General features: G+C 50.0%; 2 protein-coding genes across 2 annotated transcripts; one reads left to right on the top strand and one right to left on the bottom strand.

Annotated features, from left to right (window-relative positions):
- The first annotated feature begins 445 nt into the window (after window positions 1-445).
- CLSTN3 (calsyntenin 3) lies at window positions 446-15,725 on the top strand. Its single transcript, XM_030952699.1, has 18 exons — window positions 446-587; window positions 3,271-3,393; window positions 4,368-4,563; window positions 5,043-5,251; window positions 5,559-5,708; window positions 6,338-6,523; window positions 7,108-7,377; window positions 7,657-7,769; window positions 7,849-8,011; window positions 9,066-9,122; window positions 9,906-10,063; window positions 10,246-10,394; window positions 10,866-11,092; window positions 12,173-12,343; window positions 12,933-13,078; window positions 13,202-13,337; window positions 14,704-14,921; window positions 15,005-15,725. Exons 1-18 carry the CDS (start codon window positions 503-505, stop codon window positions 15,173-15,175), a joined length of 2,928 nt encoding a protein of 975 aa, XP_030808559.1. The 5' UTR covers window positions 446-502; the 3' UTR covers window positions 15,176-15,725.
- Window positions 15,586-23,991, bottom strand: LOC115905956 (solute carrier family 25 member 33-like). Its single transcript, XM_030952715.1, has 7 exons — window positions 23,890-23,991; window positions 19,473-19,649; window positions 18,856-18,933; window positions 18,444-18,544; window positions 17,782-17,848; window positions 17,302-17,585; window positions 15,586-17,200 (listed from the first exon to the last, which is right to left on the bottom strand). Exons 1-7 carry the CDS (start codon window positions 23,928-23,930, stop codon window positions 17,001-17,003), a joined length of 948 nt encoding a protein of 315 aa, XP_030808575.1. The 5' UTR covers window positions 23,931-23,991; the 3' UTR covers window positions 15,586-17,000.

Raw genomic sequence — 23,991 nt, 5'->3', positions numbered from 1 at the left:
GGCTGCGAGCTTCGTCGGAGCAGCTCCCCACGGTGCGGACACCCCGTCGAGGAGAGGCGGCGGCAGGCTGGCAGCTCCGCCCTGCCCAGCCCGAGCTCGGGCTCCGGGCGCGGTCTGCAGCCCCTCGTCCCCGCATCCCCCCCGATCTCCACGCCCTCTTCGTCCCGGTGTCGAAGCTTCCCCCCTCCCCGGGCAGGCGCTCACAGCCGTCGCCGCGCTCCGCGGACAGCCTGGCCCGCAGTGGGGAGGCGAGGAGCGGCCGGCGCGCTCTGCCTGCATCCCGGTCCCGCATCCCGGTCCCGCATCCCGGTCCCGCGGCACCTGGCGCGGCGGCCGCGCGCATTGGCTGCGCCCCCCGCCGCCCGTGACGTCATGCTGCAGTGCGGGGCGGGGCCGGGCGGGGCGCGGAGCCGCTGCCGGAGGTGCCGCCGTGCCTGCGCGCCGCCGCCGCGGAGCGAGGGCGTGGGTCCTGCCGGGACCCGCCGCCACCGCCGCCGCCGCGATGGGCGACCCTCGGCCCCGCGCCGCCGTCCTCCTCCCTCTGCTCTGCCTCTGCGCCGCGCTGCCCGGCAGCTCCTCCAACAAAGGTGAGCGGCGGAGCGCCGCGGGCACGGTGCCGGGCGGCGGCGGGCGCTCCGCTGGGACCCACCGGCAGCCCCCGCCGAGGGGCTCTGCAGGGACGCGCTGGCCGCGGCTCGTCCATCCGCCCCCGCGGTGGCGGGGCGGCTCCGCGCTGCCCGCCGCCTTCGCCCGGCACGTTTTTGTCGGGGCATCTTTGCGGTCCCCGGCGGCCCCGGCTTTCTTCGCCCCTTCGGGCGCTCTCATGCCATCCCATCTCCATTCTCTACTTTGTCCATCTGTCATCCTACCACCGCTTTTTTCTCCATTCTTTCGTCTCCTGGCCCTCCCCTTGCATTTTCCCCTTTTCCACCCACTTGTCTTGCTTTTGTTTAGTTATCGCTGGGTGGATTTAGATTCCCATCCCTTCCCTAGCATGCTGAGAGAGAATATGTTGTTTCTCCACAGACCCCTGCAGTTCATAAAACACATTCCCCAGCTCCATCTTCCAGTCCTAGTTCATCCATCTACAATCTGTCAATAGGAACTGTTTATGCATAGTTATGCGTTAACGATGCAGGTCGATTTTATGTATTTCATATGATAAAGATGAAAGACCCCCAAACCACCCCAGCGCTACAGCTGTAACCTTCTGAATGCAGATGTTCTTTGAGCGCACAGAGTGATGGAGAAAGGTGTAGGTTTCTGGTAGAGACAAGCCTGAGAGATTCATCCGAGGGCAGTCAGCGTGTTGGTAATCTGACAGGGTGGGAAAATCTGTAAACATTTGAGGGACTCTAGGTTCATTGGGGAATGTGACACCTTAGGGTGCTTTCCGTGCCTTGGAAGACTCAGGGCTATGGGGCGGGTGCGCTGCAGAGCTGTGTGCGCCCTGACATTGGCAGGGGCATTTATTTGTTCTGCTTTGCTTCCATGGGGCTCGGTGGCAATGAAAGACCCCTCACGCTCTGGATTCTCCCTCTCCTTTGTGAATTTGCACTCGGAAACACCTACCCACCTTTGACAAATTATATTAGATTGACGGGAGCTTTCTTGAAGCTGGTAGGAGTCTGTATCCTGGTAGGAGTCTGTATCCTAAAAATATTCCTAAAATGTTTTTCTATTCTCCAACAACTCATTTCCCGAGAAATCAGATTGGTGATCCCCAAGTTGCAGGTGGATGCAGCAAAGGATTTATCTCTGTACCATCAGCTTGTTACCCCAGCAACAGGGCACATTTGGCGTTTATAGCTCTGGATCCTCACCTCGGTGGTGTGGCGCATGGATAGAGCCGGAGCAGAATGGAAGCCGGTGGGGACAATGGGCGGGCAGGGGGAGCCGTGGGCACTTGCACACAGGGAGGATTCCACCTGCATACTGAGCAGGATGGATATTGCTCTGGATTTCCTACGCAATGCTTTATAATCTCAGTCGATATGGTGGTGGAGAAGTGCCAACCCACGCTCTTCGCTGCCACTCCAGGCTGGATCTGCCCGCTCTGCCCTGCTGGGACATCCCCTTGCTGACCTGTCACCCTGCCTGCTGGCCCCCCAGCCACCCCTGGCCGCCCCCCTTGGCCCCGCAATGCACAAGTGCTTGGTTGCATTGCACAGGATGCTGCCCCTTTTGAGTCAACACATGAGGCCATGCCAGTATGGCCTTTCAGAGGACACTGTGCTGCAGAGGATGGATTCAACATATTGGAAGTAGTGCCCTTGAGGGGAATGGCTCTGTATTCTACTCCCCACCAGCTCTGAGCCATGCTGTGCTCAAAGTGTTGCTGGGTTGTAATAAATCTTGGTCTCCAGGGGGTGGGAGAGTGGGGGATTATCTGGGAATGGGGGTTGTAACTAGGCCATGTAATATAATCTCTGAGGCCCATTTGGCAGGAAGTGGGCATGGGGGAGGGGTTTGTAATTTGTAATGATTTTTTTTCCTCTCTCCCCTCCGATCCCCTCCCATTCCCTCCCCCCACCCCTTTATTTCTCCCTTTCCCTGCCCCGGAGCCTGTGTGATAAAGATTAATTTGCTATTTCTGGGCCTGTGACATTTTTCAGAGCCTCCTGCTGGCTGCTGCCTCCATGCCAAGCCTGGCTGGGCTCCAGCCAACAGGATTAGCAAGGAGGGCCCAAAGGAATATGGTGCTCACCATGGAGTGGGGAAGGAAAGACCAAGGGGCTTTCAGAATACGTTGTTATGTGCATAGGATGGCTGACTGAAGGTGTACCTGGGCATGTCTGTGTATGTCCTGGGCCTTAGTCTAGAAGGGGCAAGGCAGAAGTGATAATGGCTTCATTGTCCCCTGGGGGTGCCCTGAGGGAAGATGTAGGCTGGGTCCTTCCATTATGGCTTCATTGAGCTAAAGAATTTAGTATTTGGAATCTGTCTCCAGGCTGAGGTTGCTTCTGCCTCTTAAGTTAACTTTTTTTTTAGCTGCTCCAGCTTTTCTGGGCACCCAGGTGTCTGTCCGCCTATTTCTAATAAGATGTTCATGAGGACACAAGGAACACATTGTTTCTGAAGAGGTCTCCCATGAGTAGAACTAAATAAAGATAACTTTTTTCTTCTAGCCTATTTTAGATGTCTTTATTTCTAGAGAAGAAGGTGGTTGTTACTTGCCAGGGAGTGAAATTCTTCTCTTTTCCTACTGAATCTGCAGTTGGTGGCTAATACATTCCTGTCCTCCAATCCCTTCCCCCAAATCTGCCTCAGCAAACAAGCACAAACCATGGATTGAAGCCGAGTATCAGGGCATCGTCATGGAGAATGACAACACCGTCCTGCTCAACCCGCCGCTGTTTGCTCTGGACAAGGATGCCCCACTGCGCTATGCAGGTAGGTGGGGAGCAGCTCTGGCAAGGTCCAAGGCAGGGACACACCTATGGAGAGGCAGGGACACACCTATGGAGAGCCAGGGACACAGTGACATTCATCCCTATACTGGATCCTGCTCCTCTTCAGGAAACAGTCACCTCCAAACCTTGTTCCGGAGGAGGTCCCTAGTGAAGTCTGGAGGCAATTTGGGCACAGCTTGATTTAGGATGCTGTGAGCTGTTTCCTTAGGGAGAGGAACTGAGGGTGGAGCCAGCTACTTTTTGACGCAGTTCTGCTATTTCCAAAGATCACATGCACAGTGCTGAGTCTGTGAGCCCTGGAGAAAGCTGGTAGGGCACCCTTCCTTGGCAGTGCTACATCCCCTCGCAGTGAGCACAGATCCCTGAACAACAGTCCAGGCTCTCAGTGCTTGTATTCCTAGTGCTTGCTTAGGCCACGCCTGGGGTTTCCTCACATGTTCCTCCTCAGCTTTGGGAGAGTAAATGTGGTCCCTGGGAGCTGAATTTTAGGGTTTAGGTGACCCTATCTACAGTTCCCTGCGGTACTCTGCGCATCCTGCGCGTGTGGGTGGATGAGACATCATGGATCTTCATGCTCTGGCTATCTGCAGTGTATGGCCTGTTTTGCCTCCCTGAGGGATGCAGAGGAGAAATAAGGGGCTCCCTCAGGACTGTGTAGCACTAATAAATGTAGCTTGAGCCTTGTAACCTTCAATCTTTCCTCATGCTGTCCAGGACTCCTTGCTGTGGGAGTATTCTCCAGTAGATGGCAATCTGCACCATTGATGGCTGTAAGGGATAGCAGGGGGAAATCCTAGGGAGCCAAAAAATGCTCAAAATGAAGGATGATAATGGGAGAGAACAGAAAATGTAAGTTAGAAAGGAAGAAAATATGGGAAGGGAAAGAAAGGGATGTAATGTGCTCTCCTCAGTCCTTTTCTTTCTCCCCTTTCTCTCTGTTTTTGTGTGTACCAGGTGAAATCTGTGGCTTCAGGATCCACGGGTCAGGGGTACCTTTTGAAGCTGTGATCCTGGACAAAGCTACAGGAGAGGGGCTGATCCGGGCCAAGGAACCAGTGGATTGTGAAGCACACAAGGAGCACACATTTACCATCCAGGCCTATGACTGTGGAGAGGGACCTGATGGAGCAAATACCAAAAAATCACACAAGTAAGTTCATGCAGACATTGCTATATGCTACAAAATGTGATCTGTGACAAAAATGCAGAGCAAAGTTGCTGTGGAAACACTTCCTTTAGCCAGAAGTATTTTTCTCTAGCCATGACATTGTAACTCAACATGGTGAGAAGACCCAAAGAGAAATGTTCACTGACTGTCACATGATGAATACAGAAAGGAGGGCTGTTTGACAGCAGCTTCTAAAAGTGGTGTTTTACATTGCTGCATATTGGTAGGAGGTCCAGATTGCATTATTATTACTTTGGCTCTTTCTGAGTGCTTGGAAACCATTGTCCAAGCACCTGTGTGATGGCATTCCTGCACTGAAATCAAGGTGTCTTTCCTTGTCCTTGCTTTTGACAGCTGGGAATCAGAGTGGTGCACTTTGAAAGAATGACTTACTCTGACATTTAGGTGGTGCATGGCTCGTAATCAGCCCATCAGCTCTTACTGATGTCTCCCTGCATCAGGGCCACAGTGCACGTCCGAGTGAACGACGTGAATGAGTTTGCCCCGGTCTTTGTGGAGAAGCTGTACCGCGTGGCAGTGACCGAGGGAAAGCTGTACGACCGCATCTTGCGTGTGGAGGCCATCGACGGCGACTGCTCGCCGCAGTACAGCCAGATCTGCTACTACGAGATCCTCACCCCCAATATTCCCTTCCTCATTGACAACGATGGTAAGAATCCTCACCCACCATGTGCACATCACTCCTGTTCTCCTGCTCTGCTCCTTCTCTGCCAGCCCCATCTGAAGGCAGAGCTGTGCTGTATAAATTTTCCAGCGCTGCTGATCTGTCCTGATGAGAGCAGCAGCATCCATTTTGTGGGATGCTGTAACTTTTTACAAAGTGACACTGGGCAGAGTGACTCAACTCTTTTTTTGGTTGTTTTTGTCATTGATCAAAGATATGAGTGATTTTTAGAAGGAGTGTCTTTGAGGAGACTGCCTGTCCTCTACCTTGATCTCTTTGTTTTGCAAACCAGGGAACATCGAGAACACGGAGAAGCTGCAGTACAGTGCGGATCGTGTCTACAAATTCACAGTGACAGCCTATGACTGTGGCAAGAAGAGGGCTTCTGATGATGCTGAAGTGGAAATCCAGGTGAAACCCACCTGCAAGCCCAGCTGGCAGGGTATGAAACCTCCAAACACATTTATCTCTTCACTTTGCTTTTGCTCAGCTACTACTCAGTCCTGCTCATTACAAATGTTTGTGTATACACATATAAATTTGTGTGCCCACATATATAGTTCAGTTCTGGCATGAGCCCATCTCCATCAGGGGACCCAGTAGATGTCTAAGTCTGTTGCAAAGCCACTGGAAAATCGTTCCTTGGATTACTGTGAGCTGTGATGTGTTTGATAAGACTCATAGACTATATTCAGCAAAGATTGTTTTTGGGGCTGCTCTTCTGGAAGATATTTGTCTTTTCCAGTGGTGGTGTGTTCCTGCAGGTTCACTTTAGTCTATTAGAATTAAGGGGAAATCAACGCAGCTGAACACCTGCTCTGCCTGATAAGAGAGGCTGACCAACCACAGAGTGATGACACACCAGTATTAGCTGTAGAAGCTGGGACCTGGGACTCAGTGATTCTAGGAAATCTTCCCATGCATTGATGCCAGCTGCATAAAGCTGTGTTTCCAATGTGGAAAGGGCCAAAAATTTGGATTAATCTATAGATGCCACTTGTGTGTATGCCAGGTGTTCTGGCCCTGTGTCCTTGGCAGATCCAATCCCTCACTTTCACTCCTTTCCATTAGGCTGGAACAAGAGGATTGAGTACACCCCTGGTGCAGGCAGCCTGGCGCTCTTCCCCACCATTCACCTGGAGACCTGTGATGAGCCTCTGTGGAACATCCAGGCCACGGTGGAGCTGCAGACCAACCATGTGGCCAAGGGCTGTGACCGGGACAACTACTCGGAGAAGTCCCTGCGCAAACTCTGTGGTGAATTGGTTCTTTCCTGGGCTGAGGGAGGCTGTGGCACAGCACCCTGCCCCTCACACAGCAGAGGTGCTGGGGAACACATTCCTCACTTCTGCTGTGGTCACTGGGGTGGGAGGACACCGAGCTTGTGTGTTGCACTGAGGGGCAATGGGTGTTCCTGCCCATATCATGGGAGCTGTGGAATGGTTTGGACTGGAAGGAGCCTTAAAGATCCTCTAGTTCCAGCATCCCTGCCAGAGACAGGGTCACCTTGCACAAGGCCAGGTTGCTCAGAGTCTCATCCAGCCTGGCACTGAACACTTCCACGACTTTCTAGTTTTATAAGGGACTACCTGTGCTTTCCTTGCTGGGAATCCAAAGATTTCTGTGCATTCCCAGTATGCAGAGTCTGTGGGACTTCCCTCAGCACTGAACAGAAAGTCACCATTCTTCTCCAGACAGGAGAAGGCCTTTAGGCAACTCCTCATCTCCCTGTGCACTGAGACATTACAGTGAGGTTTCCAGTGCCCACTTAATCTGACCCCCAGTTCTCAAGCTCCTTATTCTCCCATGCCAAGGTTCCTGACTCCCTCCCTTCTTGGTAGGTGCTGCCTCAGGAGAGATTGACCTGCTGCCAGTGCCGAGCCCCACAGCAAACTGGACAGCGTGGCTCTCGGTGCACTACAGCCAGGACAGCAGCCTCATCTACTGGTTCAATGGCAGCCAGGCTGCCCAGGTGCCTGTGGTGAACGGACCGAATGGCCACGAGGGGCTGAGTGACCACTTCACCCTGTCCCTGTGGATGAAGCATGCCGTGGTGCCCAGCAAAGGCAGGCGGGAAGAGGAGACCGTGATCTGCAGTACAGTGCGGAGCGGTGAGACTTCTCCCGGGGTGGTGACACTTCTGCCCACTGCCTCTTAACTCCTTAGAAGGGATTGTCCCTGCAGGGGTGAATCTCTGATGTTCCAAAGCAGGACTGGGGCAGGGGTTCCTCCTCAGGAACACGGCTTCTTTAGGTGTCCCTTTTCCTCAGAGCGCTCCTTTGAGCACATGGTGCTGAGTGCCAGTGATGCATGGCAGCGTGGGCTTCTTGGTTCTGGCTGATGGGACAGCTTGGAGTGTGACATGTAATCCCTGTGCTTGCCCCTGGCAGAGGATGGCTACTCACACTACTCTCTGGCTGTGCATGGCTGCCGGATTTCTTTCCTCTACTGGCCGTTGCTGGAAAGCGCGAGGCCTGTGAAATTCCTCTGGAAGCTTGAGCAGGTGAGGAAGGGTTTGCATCCTCCCCACGTCCCTTCTCCTTCTGCCCTTTGCCGATGCCGTGCTCTGCTGTCTGCCGCAGGTCTGTGACGACGAGTGGCACCACTACGCCCTCAACCTGGAGTTCCCCACGGTGACGCTGTACGTGGATGGCGTCTCCTACGACCCTGCCCTGATCCACGACAACGGCCTCATCCACCCGCCGCGGCCTGAGCCTTCCCTCGTGATCGGGGCCTGCTGGGCCGGTGAGTGCCCGCTCCCCAAGCCGTGCTCTTCCCATGCGGGAAAAAAGGGGTGGAGGGAGACCCAGGAGAGGTGAGAGAAACACCACCCAGTACTAAATGATGCAGACCACGCTGCAGCCATCTTGCCTCCTTAGCGTCAAAGCTAGTGTGGCTCCTTCCTTCCTCGTGGACCAAGGTAGTAATAGCTCAGGGGAAAGTGTCACTGGCAGCTTCCTGGACAACAGCCATAGAATATGGAAGGGATAACCAACTTTCAGGCAGAGGAGAGTTAAAAATCTGTACCTCATTCAGGCACTGGCGTTTCTATCAGTACTTTCACCAGGCAGTCCTATTTGTGCTGCTGACTGTGTTGATGGGGATTTCTCTGTCTTGAGGGTCTATATGAAAAAGTCATAAATCCTTCTGTACAGGGATTGGGTTGAAAGACAAAAATTGGGTAAGGAACAAAGCTAGGCCACTACTAGATTAAAACCTGTTCTATGGAGATGTGAAGCTGCATTTTTCAGATCCTTCAATTCTCCTGCTAGACTGAAGCAGGACAGAACTAAAGGAATTTTCTTACTGCTTGCCTTCACTCCAGTGGAAATTTCTAGCAAGGTCAAATCTTTGCTGTACTGCTGCTACTCTGAGGTCAGAGATCTTCCCACAGCTCTGTGCTCTCTTGATTGGCGTTTTGCAGACAACCAATACTGATCAGCTTGGGACCCTCTCCTGGAGCTATCTGTGTCTCTAAGGGATGTTGAGAACATATCTGTTTGTGAACATGGCTAATTCCCAGAATAGATAACATTGGGAAAGGATTGAAAAACTGCAAACACTATCGTTTATCCCTTAAGTCAGTTACTTGTCCTACGGTGTCACTATCAGCCTCATGAGAGGAACTCTGCCCTCTGTCATCTGTGATGTGCTGCCTCTAGGGCTGAAGGGTGCACTGCTTGGCACAGAGCTGCTCCTGGGGACTGGCCAATACACGCCCTTGTAGAGATACTTGCCTGACCTTGTAACTACCATCTTCCAATGCCTTATTGCTCATCCAGATGTTCTCCTTTTGCAGAGGAGAAAACCAAAGAGAAAACCAAAGGAAGCGAGAATGCCACTGATTCTGTGCAAGGTAGGGAAAAGAAAGAAGATGGATCTCTTCCCTTCTTGACTGTGCATGACTGTCACTTCTTGCATGGTGCCTTCCTCATACAGCTTCCCCAGTCCTGTCCTGCCACCTCCCTCCACCGTGGGAGGAAACCCCTTATTTGGCAGATTGGTCCTTGATACCTTGGTACCTGTGGAGCATGAAAAGGCTGATGGAAGGACTGCAGCCTGCTTTGAGAGTTGGAGTATGCTTTTTGTGTGGATAAAGAGTACTCATGCCTGATCATTAAAGCTGGTCTCTGAAGAACACAATAGCCATTAGAGACATCAGGAGATGTCACCTCATCCCTAACTATCTGTGGAATGTGTAGTTTCTTTTACAAGCCCTCACAGGAAGCAGAGTGAGAAGGGGACAAGAAATTGTTTCCATCTGGCATTCAGCAGTTTGACAAAAACTTCTCTATGCTACCCACCGTTCACTGCCCTTGTCTTTTTATTGGTCTGTTTTTCTCACTTTCCCCCATCTGGAATTTCAAAAATGTTCATCTTCTTTCTTCAGCACCCCCTGTCTTCTTGTTGTCTTTGCTTTTCCATATCCTGTTCAATCCTCTGTCCCTCTCTACCTCCCTTAACATCTTATGTCTCTCACATTGTTGCTTTTGTTTTCTGGGCTTTTCCATGCCCCATACCCCCCTCTGTATCCCTCCATGTCCCTTACCTCTGCATGGCCCTCACACTGTTGCTGCTGTGGTTTTGCTCTCTTCCTCGCCATGTCTCTCACACCCTCCACCTGCCATGTTTCCCTCAGGAGATCCTCTGTCGATACACCACTACTTCCATGGTTACTTGGCTGGCTTCACTGTGCGCCCTGGTAGCTTGGAGAGCCGGGAGGTTATTGAATGCCTGTATGCCTGCCGTGAGGGGCTTGATTACAGTGACTTCGACAGTCTGGGCAAAGGGATGAAGGTATGCCCATCTGCCCAGCTTGCATGGGTCTCCTCCACTCTCCTCCCCAGCCTTGCTTCCCAGGACTTTGCCTGCTCCCCCACCTCAGACAGCTCCCCACCTTTCTCCTATGTGTCTCTCTCAGCCTGGATTCCTGTCATTTGCCAAGGAGCCATGAGTGTTTTCTTTTCTTCCACCTCTAGGTTCATGTGAACCCCTCTCAGTCCCTGCTCACCTTGGAGGGAGATGATGTGGAAACCTTCAACCACGCGATCCAGCACGTGGCTTACATGAATTCACTGCGCTTTGCTACCCCTGGGGTCCGGCCACTCAGGCTCACCACTGCTGTCAAGTGAGTGGGCAAAACAGCACCTCTGGCTCAGTTCAGCAAGAGAGTTGCCTCTCTTTTGACTAAAGTTACACTGACTAAATTTGTATTTTAAAATAATTGTATTTTAAGATGGTCTCAAAATGGGTAAAAATCTTCCTGAAAATAAATGATCAATTATCCAGTATCCAAATGGATACTGTAGTACTGGTTCCTAGTCCCTATGCAGAACTTCTGCCTCCACTCACAGTGTTCCAGGCATGTGGACTGGTTTTAATTTTCTCTGTGTTTGTTGATGTGACCAAGTCACCAGATCCCAGTGGTGTCACTCCTATCACACGTTCCTGCCTTGCTCAACAGGCTGTAGGGAAGCTTTAGGAGGACTGCTGGAAAAAGGATATTCCCTTCCCTGGAAGTGATGGGCAGGATGTAATCTTTTATAATGTTGTTGTTGGAAGCGTGGGGCAACTGATGTATTCTACTGCTCTCCTTCAGGTGTTTCAGTGAGGAGTCCTGTGTCTCTATTCCTGATGTGGAAGGCTATGTTGTGGTGCTACAGCCTGATGCCCCCCAGATCCTGCTGAGTGGCAATGCCCACTTTGCTCATCCTGCCTCAGACTTTGAGGCTCCAGAAGGAATTCCCCTGTTCCCCAACCTCCAGATCACCTGCTCTATTTCTCACCAGGTGGAGGCCAAGAAGGATGAGAACTGGCATGGTACTGGTGAGTGGAGCACAGGGCAAGGTGTAAGAGACAAGAGCTGCAGTCCTGCAGAGGAAGTAGAGCCCCTGTAATTACACCCAAAAGTGAGAGTTTACAAATTTAGAAGCAAGGCACATTGTCTGTCAATATGTAGGCTAATCGGCTCTTATCCTTTTCTGCTCCTCCCTGTACTTTTTCTATCCACTCAATTCCTTTGCCTCACTCTCTCCTAATTCTTTCCCAGGCTGCTCATTCCTAATCCCTTTTACATTTTACCTACATTTCCCTTTATTGAATCCAGTGCCGGATGGATGTCCTGCCTGTTACTCTCTCTACTCCTGCACTTACTTAGTCTCATCCTACTTCCTTCTCTCCTGCTTTCTTTCTTACTTCTTGCTCCCTTCCTTCTCTTCCTGCCTCACTTTTTCCTGTGAATTCCCAGTCAGTTTCCTCACACCCTACAGTATCCTGTCCTTCAATTTCTTTCCATCATGCTCAGATAATTTCTCTGCAGTCTGTGCTCTGTGTCCATTCACTTCTTTCATATCTCTTCTGGTAATAGGATTTTTTGCTCCTACTTTTCTGTTTAGAAGCTTTGCCTTTCCTCACACAATGATGAGTTCCTTGACTTGAGAGCAGATTGTTCTCAATCCTGCTGAAAGCAGTTAGTTATTGAATGTGGTTGCCATTTTAAAGAAGATAAGATCTCAACCATGGTAACCAACAGTGTGAGACAAGGAAAAGCTTTCAAAAGCGTGCAGGGCCTGGGAATGTGTGAGTGTTGTTTCTAATTTGCACACTGTCATTGTCAACAAAGTCCTTACAGCCAAGATGCGTTATCATGAACCAGACTGATAATAGTATGTTGTTCCAAAATAAAGTGACTTTATTATGTGCATAGATAATGTCATTAGAACCATCCTGAAACAAGTAATTAGACTGACAGTGATTTTACTTAAGGTCAGTGCTAGGTGGAGAAGGAGAAGTAATTACATATGATGTGAGCGCTCTTAGGTAAGCAGGTTCCCCTCTGAGTAACTCCTTCCTTCTCTGATGGCTGTCTGGCTTTCTGGCCATATCTCCTTTCTGTTTGCCTCTCAGTGACAGACACACGAATGTCAGATGAGATTGTGCACAACCTGGATGGCTGCGAGATCTCATTGGTAGGAGATGACTTGGACCCAGAGAGGGAGTACCTGCTCCTGGATGGGGCCCTGCTGCAGCAGCGGGGCCTGGAGCTCGTTAACACCTCTGCCTACCTGACCATCACTGGTACGTCCTCTCCATGGTCACAGCTACCTAGTAATGCCTCTGCCACCAACTCTCAGGCATCACTGAGAGAAGCACTTGACCTTAGAATGTGTTGGTGTACTTTGTGACACTGAGATGTCACCATTTCTTGAACTTCTGGCTTTTGGAAGTCACAGACCATTTCCTTGGGGAGGTGGCTTTTGCTCCAGCACAATGTGCTGGGACATAGTACCAGCTCTCATCCAGGCTTGTATCACTCCTCCTGACTTACTCCTTGGGGTTTGGTGTTCTCAGGTGTCAGTAGCATTTTGCATGACATGACAGGGACAACATATCCCACAATTTGTGGACTGGTACAACACTTTTGTACTCTCCAGAATGTAACAGGGCTGTTGCTCTCAATCCTTCCTTCCCTTCCACTTGTTTTAGTGATGCAAGCAGGGATTCCATCAGGTCCTCCTCAGCCAGGTCCATCTCTGAGCCCTTCCCAAAATTAATGAACCCAGTGCTCCTTTGGATCCCTCTGCAGCCTCTAGCTGCTGCAGGGTTAGGATGCCAGGTGACTTTGGAGCAGGAGCTTCCTCACCCCATCCCTCTCTTCTTGTCTCAGGTGTGGAGAGCATTGCGATTTACGAGGAGATCCTACGCCAGGTCTCCTACCACATCAACCACGGTGCTGCCCTCTATGAAAGGAAGTTTCACCTGTCCTGCACTGAGATGAATGGACGCTACTCCAGCAATGAGTTCACTGTCGAGGTACAAGACTGATACGTGCACACAGAGATCCTTCTGCAAGCATGGGGAGGACATGGTGCATGGGAAGGCATAGAATGTGCCACGGACACGGGGTGGAGTCCCCTCACTCTGGTCTTTCTGCAGGTGAATGTTCTCCACAACATGAACCGAGCTGCTCATCCTAACCATATCCTGAGCTCCCAGCAGTTTGTGCACCGAGGCCATCATTTACCCGCAGAGCTGTCTGGGCACAGTTTGGCAAGCACCCACAACAACCCAAGTATGTAATACTATCTTTGGGGTTTATTCCTTTAGATCAAGATGCTGATTTTCTGACATCCTGGCAGAACCTATACTGGAGGATTCCTCTCCAGCTCCCTGCACCCATTATCATTATTCTCATTATATTGTCCCGTTCCATTCATTGTTAGCCAGTAGACTGCAGTCTTTGTCAGATTGTATTTTAGAGCATGCTGCAACAATCCTCTTGTGGGATATTATCTTCTTGATGTAGAAGCACACTGAATTCTACACCTCAGAGGGTCTAAAAAGAGTAACTGTAAGCTGACTTCATTCACGCACCTTGCAAAGGTGCTGTGTGGGCTTGTGTAAAGTAATTTCAGAAAGAAGCTTCAACAGCAGGAGAGAAAAGTGAGTCAAGGCTGCCACTGCTCTAAAGAAAGAAATGGGAGTAGGTGGTGGTCAGCAAGGCAGGAAAATACAGGAGATGGCACCACACAGACAAGAGGAGAATTCTTGCCCCCAAAACAGAGGAGAGAGAAGCCTGAAAGCTAGACTAGATGTTTGTTTGTGCTGTTAGCCCCATGTCTCAGGCATGACCACACTCCAATTGATTCCTCCTGGGCTGTGAAAGCTCTGGACTTTACAGACATTTTGGTCCTCTGTCACAGGGAACAAGCAAGGCATCTTTGAGCTAGCTTTTGCTGCAGCTTCCAAAGTAGCTTATCCCAGGCTGTTCCAGTCCTGCAGCTGGCACTGCAGGGGCAGCCTGTGCATGTGCCAGCCTTTGCCTCTCCCTTTCCCAGCTCTGCCTGATGGCAGCAGCAAACTTGTCCCCGCTGAACAGGACCACAAACAAATTCGTGGAGGGCCTAGATAGATTTTGCAGAGAAGGTGGTTATCTGGGGAGTTGAGGGTCAGTCTACAGGCCTAAAACAAACATGTAGGAGTTCGGCTAAGGGTCTTAGATGAATTTCAGGTTTTCTCCCGTGCAGAAGCCAGGCTTTTGCCACAGCACTTATTAGAAGTCCATCATAGAATTCACATCTGCTCCATGTGCAATGAAGGCATCTTTTGGCTTCTTGCTTTCTCTACTGCTTGCACAGAAATCACACTCTCTGAAAATCATCCTCGAGCCTTTAGAGGCTGTCCTCCCAAGAGCAGGATACAGATATATGCGGTGCAACATATTCTTGCAAATTCTGCAGATAAAGATGTGCAGAGTCTCCACAGAGTCTACATCACAGGAGCTGCCTGTGCCCAGGGGCACAGACAAGTCAGGCTGTGTTCCTGCATAGACCAAAAACCCAGGCTCTGCCCAGGATCTCAGTTCCTGCATGTCAGGTTGGAAATGCATGTTTCTGTGACAGACTCTAGACACAACTGCTCGCTTTCTTTCTCCAAAGTGGTCCCCAGTGCTGCCACCGTCATCATCGTGGTGTGTGTGGGCTTCCTGGCACTTATGGTGATCCTCGGCATCCTGCGCATCCACTCGCTGCACCGCCGGGGAATGGTGCAAGAGGTCCCTGGGGCTGCTGAGTCGGGGCACAGCAGCACTGGCGGCAAAGACAGCGACATGTTCTGGGACGACTCGGCCCTCACCATCATCGTCAACCCCATGGAGGTGAGGAGCGGCCACCGCGGCCGGGGCTGGGCGGGCAGCTGGCTTGTCACACCCTGCCCCTCACCCGGTGTCTCACCTCCCAGTCCTACCAGAGCTGTCAGGAGAGGGCAGCAGGCAGTGTGGAGGGCAGAGCCGGCGAGGGCATGGAGGATGATGACGACAGCACCGACTCGGAGACACCCGACTCCCCGGACAGCAGTGACATGAATGACCGGCACATCATCGGCAAAAGTGACGTCTCTCACCGCTACTAGGAGCTTTAAAACACCTGCCCAGTGGATCCCCCCAGAACATATGGCAGGAAGGAGGAGGTGTCTTACTTTCAACTTCTTTCCTCCCCCACCGTGTACACATGTGCTCCTCCCTCATTGATCATTTCTGCCTCCCATGTTCCTTCATCTTCTGCCATTCTCATTGTGGACGTTCCCCACATTATTGACCCCCCATCTGGCTCTCCAGAAACATGTGTTAGGGCACTTACACATGATGGTGGCACGGTTCAAACTGGGATGCAGGTGTTGGAAAGAACAGAAATCTGAAAGGCAGAGCCAGCCATAGGGCTCAGAGTGGGGTTTCTCACAACCCCTCCCCAGATATTATATATATATATTGTATATTTTTTCAATGTTGTCATTTGAGGTTTATTCTCGTTTCATGCAAAAAAAAAAAAAAAAACAACCAACAAACCACTGCAGCTTTGTGTCGCTTTGTAAAATTGTCAATACTCCTAATACTAAATGAATGAAGGTAAGAAAGATGAGGAAACAAAGTGGATTTTAAAATAAATGGATTTCAAATAAAACATTCAGGACTTCTGCAGTTTTTCACTACAACCAGGGAAAGAAATAGTGTAGCCTCTAATGTGAAACTGGAGCTTGTCCAGAGCATGTATTTACTGAAATTACTACCTTATCTCGGGGAAGGGTTACATTTTTTAGCATATGTGATGAAGCAAGAAAAACACATCACTCACAACCCTACCCCGTGCCTTTCTGAGAATCAAAATGCTCTGTAAACACAATGTAGCCTTCCCCAGGACACAGTGCTAGGGACCCACAAAAGAACAGAAGGCACTCAAGCCTGTCACAGGCAAATGGAGCACATACAGCAAACTGAATTCCTGAACACAGGAAAATAAATAAGGCTCTTTTCATATACTTAGTGTATCAACAGAAACAGGCCAAATCCCCTTAGCTTCATCTATCTCGCATGATCTGCTTTTTTTATCAGTATGATAAGAGTGGTTATACCAGGGGTTCCAGCTTGTAGAACAGCCCCAGCACTTCTGGGGGAAGGAGGCATCTCCCTCTTTCTGCTGAGTATGGAGGGGATGGAAATACAACAGCACAGCATGGCTCTGAGCCCAGCAGTAGCATGAGTTGTTAGGATAGTGCTTCAGAGCAGGTTGTGCTTCTTCCCCGGATCTACTTGGTCTGGTTTTTCAGACCCTGCAAGACAAAAAGGGGCTGTCAGCTGATTGACACATCTTGGGGCAATGGCTGCAATATGTGAGGGACGCTAAGGAAAATTCTGCAATTTGTTGGCAGCCAAGGTTGAGAAATCCTCCTCAGGGGCAAGAAGACAGTACTGTAGGTGAGAGTGGAAGAGCCCCTCTAAGGGCAAAGGTTGCAGCACAAGACCTCTGCTTGCTGCAGTTCTCTCAGATGTTTCAGCTCAAGCCTGTCTTCATGCCCAACTGTGCCCATGTATGGTTGTTACTGGGTCCAAAAGAAGTGAATGTGCTGGGGTAAGACACTCTTAAACTTTTCTGCTTTGCTTCATTCCCAGTAAATTCTATGCCTTTGTTTTATCGAGGGAGTTTACAACAGGAACTGTCAAACCAGTACCCTGACATCTTGAAGCACTGGAATAATTCAAGTCTCCAGAAGGAAAAAAAAGGCCACACTGTGCACATTGGAGCAAAAAACATGGCACAAAATAGTCATTGCGTCCTGAGAATGCCTGACCCAGATCTGATCTGTGACAAAAAGCACCACCTCTCAGAGCCCTGCAAAAGACCAGGTCTCAGGACCACGATGTCCCTGTACCTCCACAGCAGCCTCAGCCAAGTGCTACAGCTTACAAGGTGGGAGAGGCCAAATGAACGATGAGTTCGTAGGTGGCCATCATGATGGCCGCGTTTGGGATCTGGCGGATCAGGTGCGCCAGGAGCCCCCGGTATAAAGCCAAGGGTCCCTCTTCACGGACCACCAGCTGCAGAGTCTGTGCTAAGGAATGGTACCGGGAGCCCTCCTCTCGCAACCGCGTCCGAATGACCTCTGGGGAGACAAGAAGGGAAGCCACATATTAGCAGATGGATCCTAGGGGCACGGCATCTCCCACCAAGGGGAGCAGCAGCAAGGAGAGAGGAGCAACTGACCGTGTGGATATGCGATGCACGTAGCGCATGTTTTGGAGACAGCGGCAGCGCTCATTAGTCCAAAGAAATCGTTGTTGTTTGGTGGAAGTGTGAGTGATGGGGAATGGGAATGCTGGCTGTTTCTCAGCTCCTTTTTCAGTGCTTCATAGATGACAAAGTGTATGATGGTCTCTGACACTCCAGCATAGGAGGCAGTGATCCCACGGTAAAATCCACGCAGGCCTTCTGTGTGGTACACGTGCATGGCACACTGGAGAGCGCTGCTGGCCGTCTCCCCCTTCACCCTGGAAAGAAGGGAGAGGGTTAGAGCAGCATACTGCACCCCAACCTGCAGGGCTGTTGTGAACACAGCCATAAGCCTCTTGCCCAGCCCATGACCTGCCATGTTCTGATGAGAAATCACAGACCTCTCTCTACCCACCAACCCCCAAACCAATCCTGATGTGACATGGAGTGGCTCTGCACTGCAGGCCTGCCTACCTGGCTTCCAGCTGCATTCTGGTTTTCACTAGCCAGATGGGGTTGGTGAGTGTGGCTGAGCTAATGCCTGGGGAACAGAAGAGGAAGACAGCCATGAGTGCCAGGATCATGCTGACAGTTTGTGAAGAGGTGCTGATCTATCAGCTCTCAGAGCTCTGCTTGGCAAGCTGCAGGCATTTGCAATTTGAGAATGACCTTGAGAAGAGATATTTAGGGCAGACTATTTGATTCTCCTCCTCCCCTATTCCAGCCTTTGTCTAGCAGTAATTAGCTCCTCTGCCTCCAACAAAACCCCACTACAGGCCCGGGTGTTACAAAGAGGCAGGAAACAGAATGCTAATTTTTCAAGAGTGGAGGATTTTGTTAGAGAACTGGAATATATCAAGAGGAATGGTTCTGTGAGTGGTCTAAATTACACACTGCCTTCTCCCTCTCACAGCAGAATAGAGGTCATGATAGCAGCTGAAGAGGTAAAGACAAGACTTCAACAGATGAGACTATGAAGAATGAAGAGTGAGAAAACATTTGGGTTACCCAAAGAACTCACTTCTCCACATGAGGAGGGAGAAAACTTCAGAGCAGCAATGGAGAAGGAATGAAACACGTAGGCATTTCCAGACAGAAGGACCTCTTGGCTTTGATTTGAGACAGAAAAGGCTCACCTGCACAGGCTGCTGCTAGTATATGTACTCCCTTAGATTCCGGCACCAGGACAGTGTTAAGCCTCTCCTTAGTAGCAGAATAGGCAGCAAAATATATAGCCCTGATTGGAAAAAAATACAGAAGAGGTTACAGCTCCTCTATGAGGAGCAGAGACACTACTGGGCAGTCTCACTCCAACTTTCCTTACTCCCATCACAGTTCTGTCTAACATGACATCAGATACCATTTATACCTGGCCCCCAGCAATCATCTTAACACTATGATCAGAAGCTCCAGAAGATGTCCGTGTGAAGGAGTCCTGTGGCACGTGAGCACAAGGCCCAGACTGCTTTCAGGAAGTGGAGTGACAGCTATGACACAGGTCCCTTAGAAAGTGTGCAGCATGAGGCCCTGCCATGGAGCAGTACTCACCGGGAAGGAGCAACCCCAGCGAGGTTTGGACCCAGACCTCGGAACAGGGACCGTTTGCCTTCCTTCTCAAGGATGGCCCTACAGAAGGAGATGAACAGAGAAATCAACAGAATAACTAAGCTGGGGACTCTCCTGTTCCTCCTCTGCTCCTTCTTCGTTCTTCAGTATTCCTTGTAGCATCCTCTCCTCACCTCCCATGTTATCCTTTTTCTGCCCTGTTCTCATTTTCTCTCCAATCACTTCTCCTCTCTCCTTCAGTCACAGAATCATGGAACCCCTTGGGATGGAAATGACCTTAAAGATCATCTAGTTCCAGCTACCCTGCCATGGGCAGGGACACTTTTCACTAGTCACTGCATCCTATTCTTGATAATGCCATTCCTCTGGGTCTGATCCAACCACTAGCTGAGAAATTTCTCCCAGCCCCCTAAGCTGCCTCGCAGAGCACAGATCACTAGTGAGAAGCAGATGTACCTGTGCTCTGATCAAACTTCTATTGCACTTGTGGTTTCCAGAGCCTCAGCTCAGCCTCTCTGTCTCTCTCCCCTCACACCCTCCCTGATGGCCAAACCATCACCTCCCTGGTGCTAAGAGGCACACTGCCCTGTCCTACTCACCTCAGCAACTTGAGCACTCCAGGAGATGGTGGGGTGGGATTCATCAGCCTCACACTCATCCCTGGCAGCTGTATCTCTGGGAGGCACAGAGGCCGCGGTGCCAGCTGGGATGACTGCAGACGTGTCTTCACCACTTCCAGGGGACAGGTCAGGATGGCTCCAGCTGTTCCACCACATCTAGGGCACAGCAGCACACGTCAGAATGACCTCTGGGCCATAATAGGGCAATAATTCTGACCCTGCTTGTCCACAGCCTCTCCCCTCTGGGAGAGGAGGTTAGGTACCCCAGCCTGTGTCACACATGACCTCCTGCTCTGACACTGATTAACGTAACAGCTCAGCTTGGGACATCATCTGGCAGCCTCACTCTGAAGCCCTACTCAGTGTTTGAGGCAAAGAGTCCCAAGTCCATGGGGACACAGCAGTCCCCCAGGGCAAACATTTCTGCTGCCCACCCTCACTGCAAAGCCTTCTGCTAAGGTCATCAGGCACTGTGGCCCACACTTCACCACAGCCACACCAGCTCACAGAGGGGCAGCACAGAACTCTCCCACCTCTCGGCCTGCACGTCTTTAATCCACAATTACATCAGACCCATATTTGTAAGGTCCTGTAAGCAAGATCTGCAGTTTCTGCCAACAGCCAGGCTCTCTCCAAGCCTGGCTTGCTTAATGAAAGAGGACTCTGACCTTCAGCAGCAGCAGGCAAAACCTATTTTTGGAACTCATGAACCATCTTCATCAATGGCTCTCATCACACTGCAGGAATGCTGAAAGGACACATACCCCCTTTTTCCCTTTCCACCACCCAGGGACAAGTCAGAACTGACACATTTTGTTCTCAGCTTCTGCCCCTCTAAATCCTTTGACTGGTAACTCTGCTCTTCTAGAGAATGCTCAGTACCTGAAAGAGCATTTTGAGATGAATTTGCATGCAAGCCACGCAAGAGGCTTTGACAAACAGACAATCGTTCACATCTGCCAAAGTTGCTTTGTTTCACAAGAGATAGAGGCTTAATAAAAAGCTCACTCTGCTCCAGAGAAAGAAAAGCAAACCAAAGAACTACAAGATATCAGGAAAGAGTCAGGTATATCATCAGAATTACATATGACAGTGCAGGATAGCAAACAGTGAGAGTTCTGAAGAATTATTTTGAAACAGTCTATACAGCTCAGTGAACATCTACAGTATTCTCACAGCCTTTGCTCCTAGGGCTTCATTATCATTATTATCATTGCCAAGAGGAAGAGGGGTGAAAAAAAAAAAAGTCCTGGATGCCTATTGCACATCCAAGAGTTGAAGCTATGGCAGCTAGGAGAGTATGCAGCTAATGATGCCCACAACTAGCTAGGCTATTCCATAACACTCATGTGGCTTTGTCGAGCCCTTGGCAGATGTACACAGTGGTGGTGACGACTTGCAGAGCAGTCCATCAGCAGCAATTTCCCTCAGGAGGTGTATGATGAGTGGCGGGAGTCTGGCAACGTTCTGACTCCTGAATTTAGCTCCAGCTCAGAAGGCAGCACATGGCAAAGCAGTGAACAGCCCAGCTCAGGTTCTCTGGGTCAACAAGCTGACCAAGCACAGACTCCAAGACACAGCCTACATAGCAATCCAGAGCTGCATGAGGCAGGGTCTGCTTTCAGAAAGGCCATGTTGATTCTTCCCATACAGACCATATTCCCTCAGGGGTCCAACAGTCCTGTTCTTTACCTTAGATTCTATTAATTTGTCTTATACAGACAAATTATACAGACTTACATGCCTTATACAGACTAACGTGCCTGTTGTTTCTTTGGCCAGAAGCACAGTCTCCAGTTCAGGAGAAGATTGAGTACAGTGGTGACAGATCAAGGTCTAAAAGGTCTGAATAGGGCGGTTTCAACTCCTTATCTAAAAGCTGAGCAAACAATACATCAGGAAAACACTGAGAGAAGCAATTGCTTGGTATACTAATAATTCTTGTCTCTAATACTGTATAAGGAAGCAAAAGTTTATGTAACATTCTCTTAATATCTAATTTCTTCAAGAAGTCCCCACCTGCAATGGTCAGGATCTGAGTTTGAACACATACTTCCAGTATATATAAAAGTTTCCTGAGGTCATGTTCCTGAAGCTACTAATACATACAGATAATAAAAAAGTATTATAAAAGAAATAATAACAATTAAAGAAATTGTTACTCCTTATCATAGTGGTCATTTAAGCAGCAGAAAGAGAGTGTGAGCTGAAGGGCTGCTATGATCCACTGTGCCTCAATGGAGAGACTAAAAAGGAAAGAAGAACACCCATTATTTAAAGCTAAGGAAATGAGGTGTACCAGTTGTTCAAAACTAGAAGAAATCTCAACTGTGATATATTATCATGAATTAGATGATGATACAGCTGCTGGCACTCTATGGAAGACATAGGTCTGCAAAATTCTTCTGTTTCAGGAGAAATGGAAAATTATGTGTCATTACTCTAGAAGCAGGAACGAAAGCAATTTCTGCAAAATAGGATGAAGAGCAGCAGTGAAGATGAGTACAACATGTACTCTCAGAGGAAAGCTGCAGCAAAGAGTGCTAATTGAAGAAGGCGGGTAATTTTACCTCAGAAAATGGTACTTGCCTCTAGATCTTGCTTTCACATTTTAAAGGGAAAAGTGACATGTTTGAGGTGACTGAAATAGAGCATTAGTTGAGAAATACAAAAGACACTGCTAACATTTTTTAAGTTATCTAAAAAGTGTATAAGCACATGCACAGAGGTGACAAGGTTTACTGGTAATTCATGTTAGCTCTTAGGCTAGCCAAAAATCAAGATGGCTTGAAGGTGTTCATTTAAGAACAGCAATGCTGGATCAGACAAACCTGCAGTTAAACCAGGTTTCTGTCTAGGACACAGAAAAATAAAGGTCACCTACAGAAGAGTAGGAGAAATACCTCCAGAACACTCTCCCAGCTTCCCACAATTTTCAGTTCAGGGATTTCCTCAGCCAAAAATGTTGCCTTGCTTTTAGTAGCCTTCAACACATTCTTTTTCACTCATCTTTTTAAAATGCTTCCTGGACACATAAGAAGCCTTTACCTTCTACCATCCTGTTGCCAGGAGCCCCACAGTTTAACTGCACACTGTGGGAAGAACTGTGTTCTTGCATTAGCTCTGAACAAACCTCCCACAAGTTTCTTTGGCTGCTCCTGGTTCTTATACTGGAAGATAAAGTGGAGAACTGCTCCTTCACGAATGAGACCCTGTTTTGTTTCATTACACAAACCAGTAATATTAAATATAGTGCAGCAATAAACTGAACTTCTCATTCATCTCTTACTCACGTTATTAGCCCCGGGGTTTTAATTAGCTGTAATTCAGGAGTATTCCTTAACGGATGAGGACAAGATACAGACTGACAAAGTTCCCACTAGTGACATTCTTGTCACAAGCCAAACTCTCAGTTTTTCGGGAACCATGGTAGAAAAAGATGAAGAAAAGCTTAAGAAGAAAGCTAAGAAAGATAAATGTATTAAGAAAGTCTAAGGTGCAATGCATATATAGTTCAAAGGATAAATTAATAAAAGAGAATAACAGATACAAAATAACAATGGGAACAGAGAGGATAGGTACACATATGCAAAGACTGACATAGCACAAGAACTGGATTAGCTGCAGAAAACTGAAAATCTACTAATTAAAAGCAATTAAATTGTGTGCCTTATCGTACATGCTGTATCACAGGCCTCACTGTCACACAGACTCCAGCAGGTTGGTGGGATTTGGAAAAGGATTAGGTGGATGCCTAAGCAGGACTTCTGCAGTTACTCAGCAAAGTCCAGAGGACCACATTATTTTCTGCTTTAGGGCACCATAAACTTGAAGCTCATTGTTTTCAGACTTTAAAGAGAGGAAGGGCGAAACGCCACGGGACAAACTACTTGCTCGGGGGCACGCTTCTAATACAGAGGGGCACGGCTGGGATCCAAACACCTGACTCACCAGAATCAGCCGCACTATTTAAAGCCAGAAAAGTGACACAGGAATCTCAGCCATGCGCTGATGGAGAGAACTGGGCGCCCTCCCGAACACATGGATGCCTCGTGGCGCTCTCGTTCAGCACCCCGCTTCCCTTGCCCCGCATCCCCGGAAAGCTCCGGCTGCACCAAACTCCGCGTCCCACAGGGAGGCTCTCCGCCTTCCCAAGCCGCGGAGCCAGGCATTCCCCGCGGCGCTGCGGGGCTGCTCCGCGCCGCCGAGCCCCGACCGGGACCGGCACAGCCGCGACCGCGCGGGCCAGCACCGCGGAGCCGGCGGGGGCCGCTCTGCCCGGCGGGGGCCGCTCTGCCCCGGCTCCCCGGCGGCGGCTGCTGCTGCGGGACCCGCGGCCCGAGTCCCGCCCCCGGGCGCCCTCCTGCCCCCGAATCCCGCCTCCCGGGGCACTCACCCTCCGGCGAGCAGGTGGAGCAGCGTGCTGTGCTGCGACATGGCCCCGCCGCTGCCGCACGGCCCCGGCCCCGGCCGGCCCCGCCGCCGGAGGAGGCGCCCG

This window comes from Camarhynchus parvulus, chromosome 1 (genome assembly GCF_901933205.1).
Source record: "Camarhynchus parvulus chromosome 1, STF_HiC, whole genome shotgun sequence".
In the NCBI taxonomy this organism is placed as follows: domain Eukaryota; kingdom Metazoa; phylum Chordata; class Aves; order Passeriformes; family Thraupidae; genus Camarhynchus; species Camarhynchus parvulus.
The sequence above is the reverse complement of the archived record's forward strand: the minus strand, read 5'-3'. Positions and strand labels throughout refer to the sequence as shown.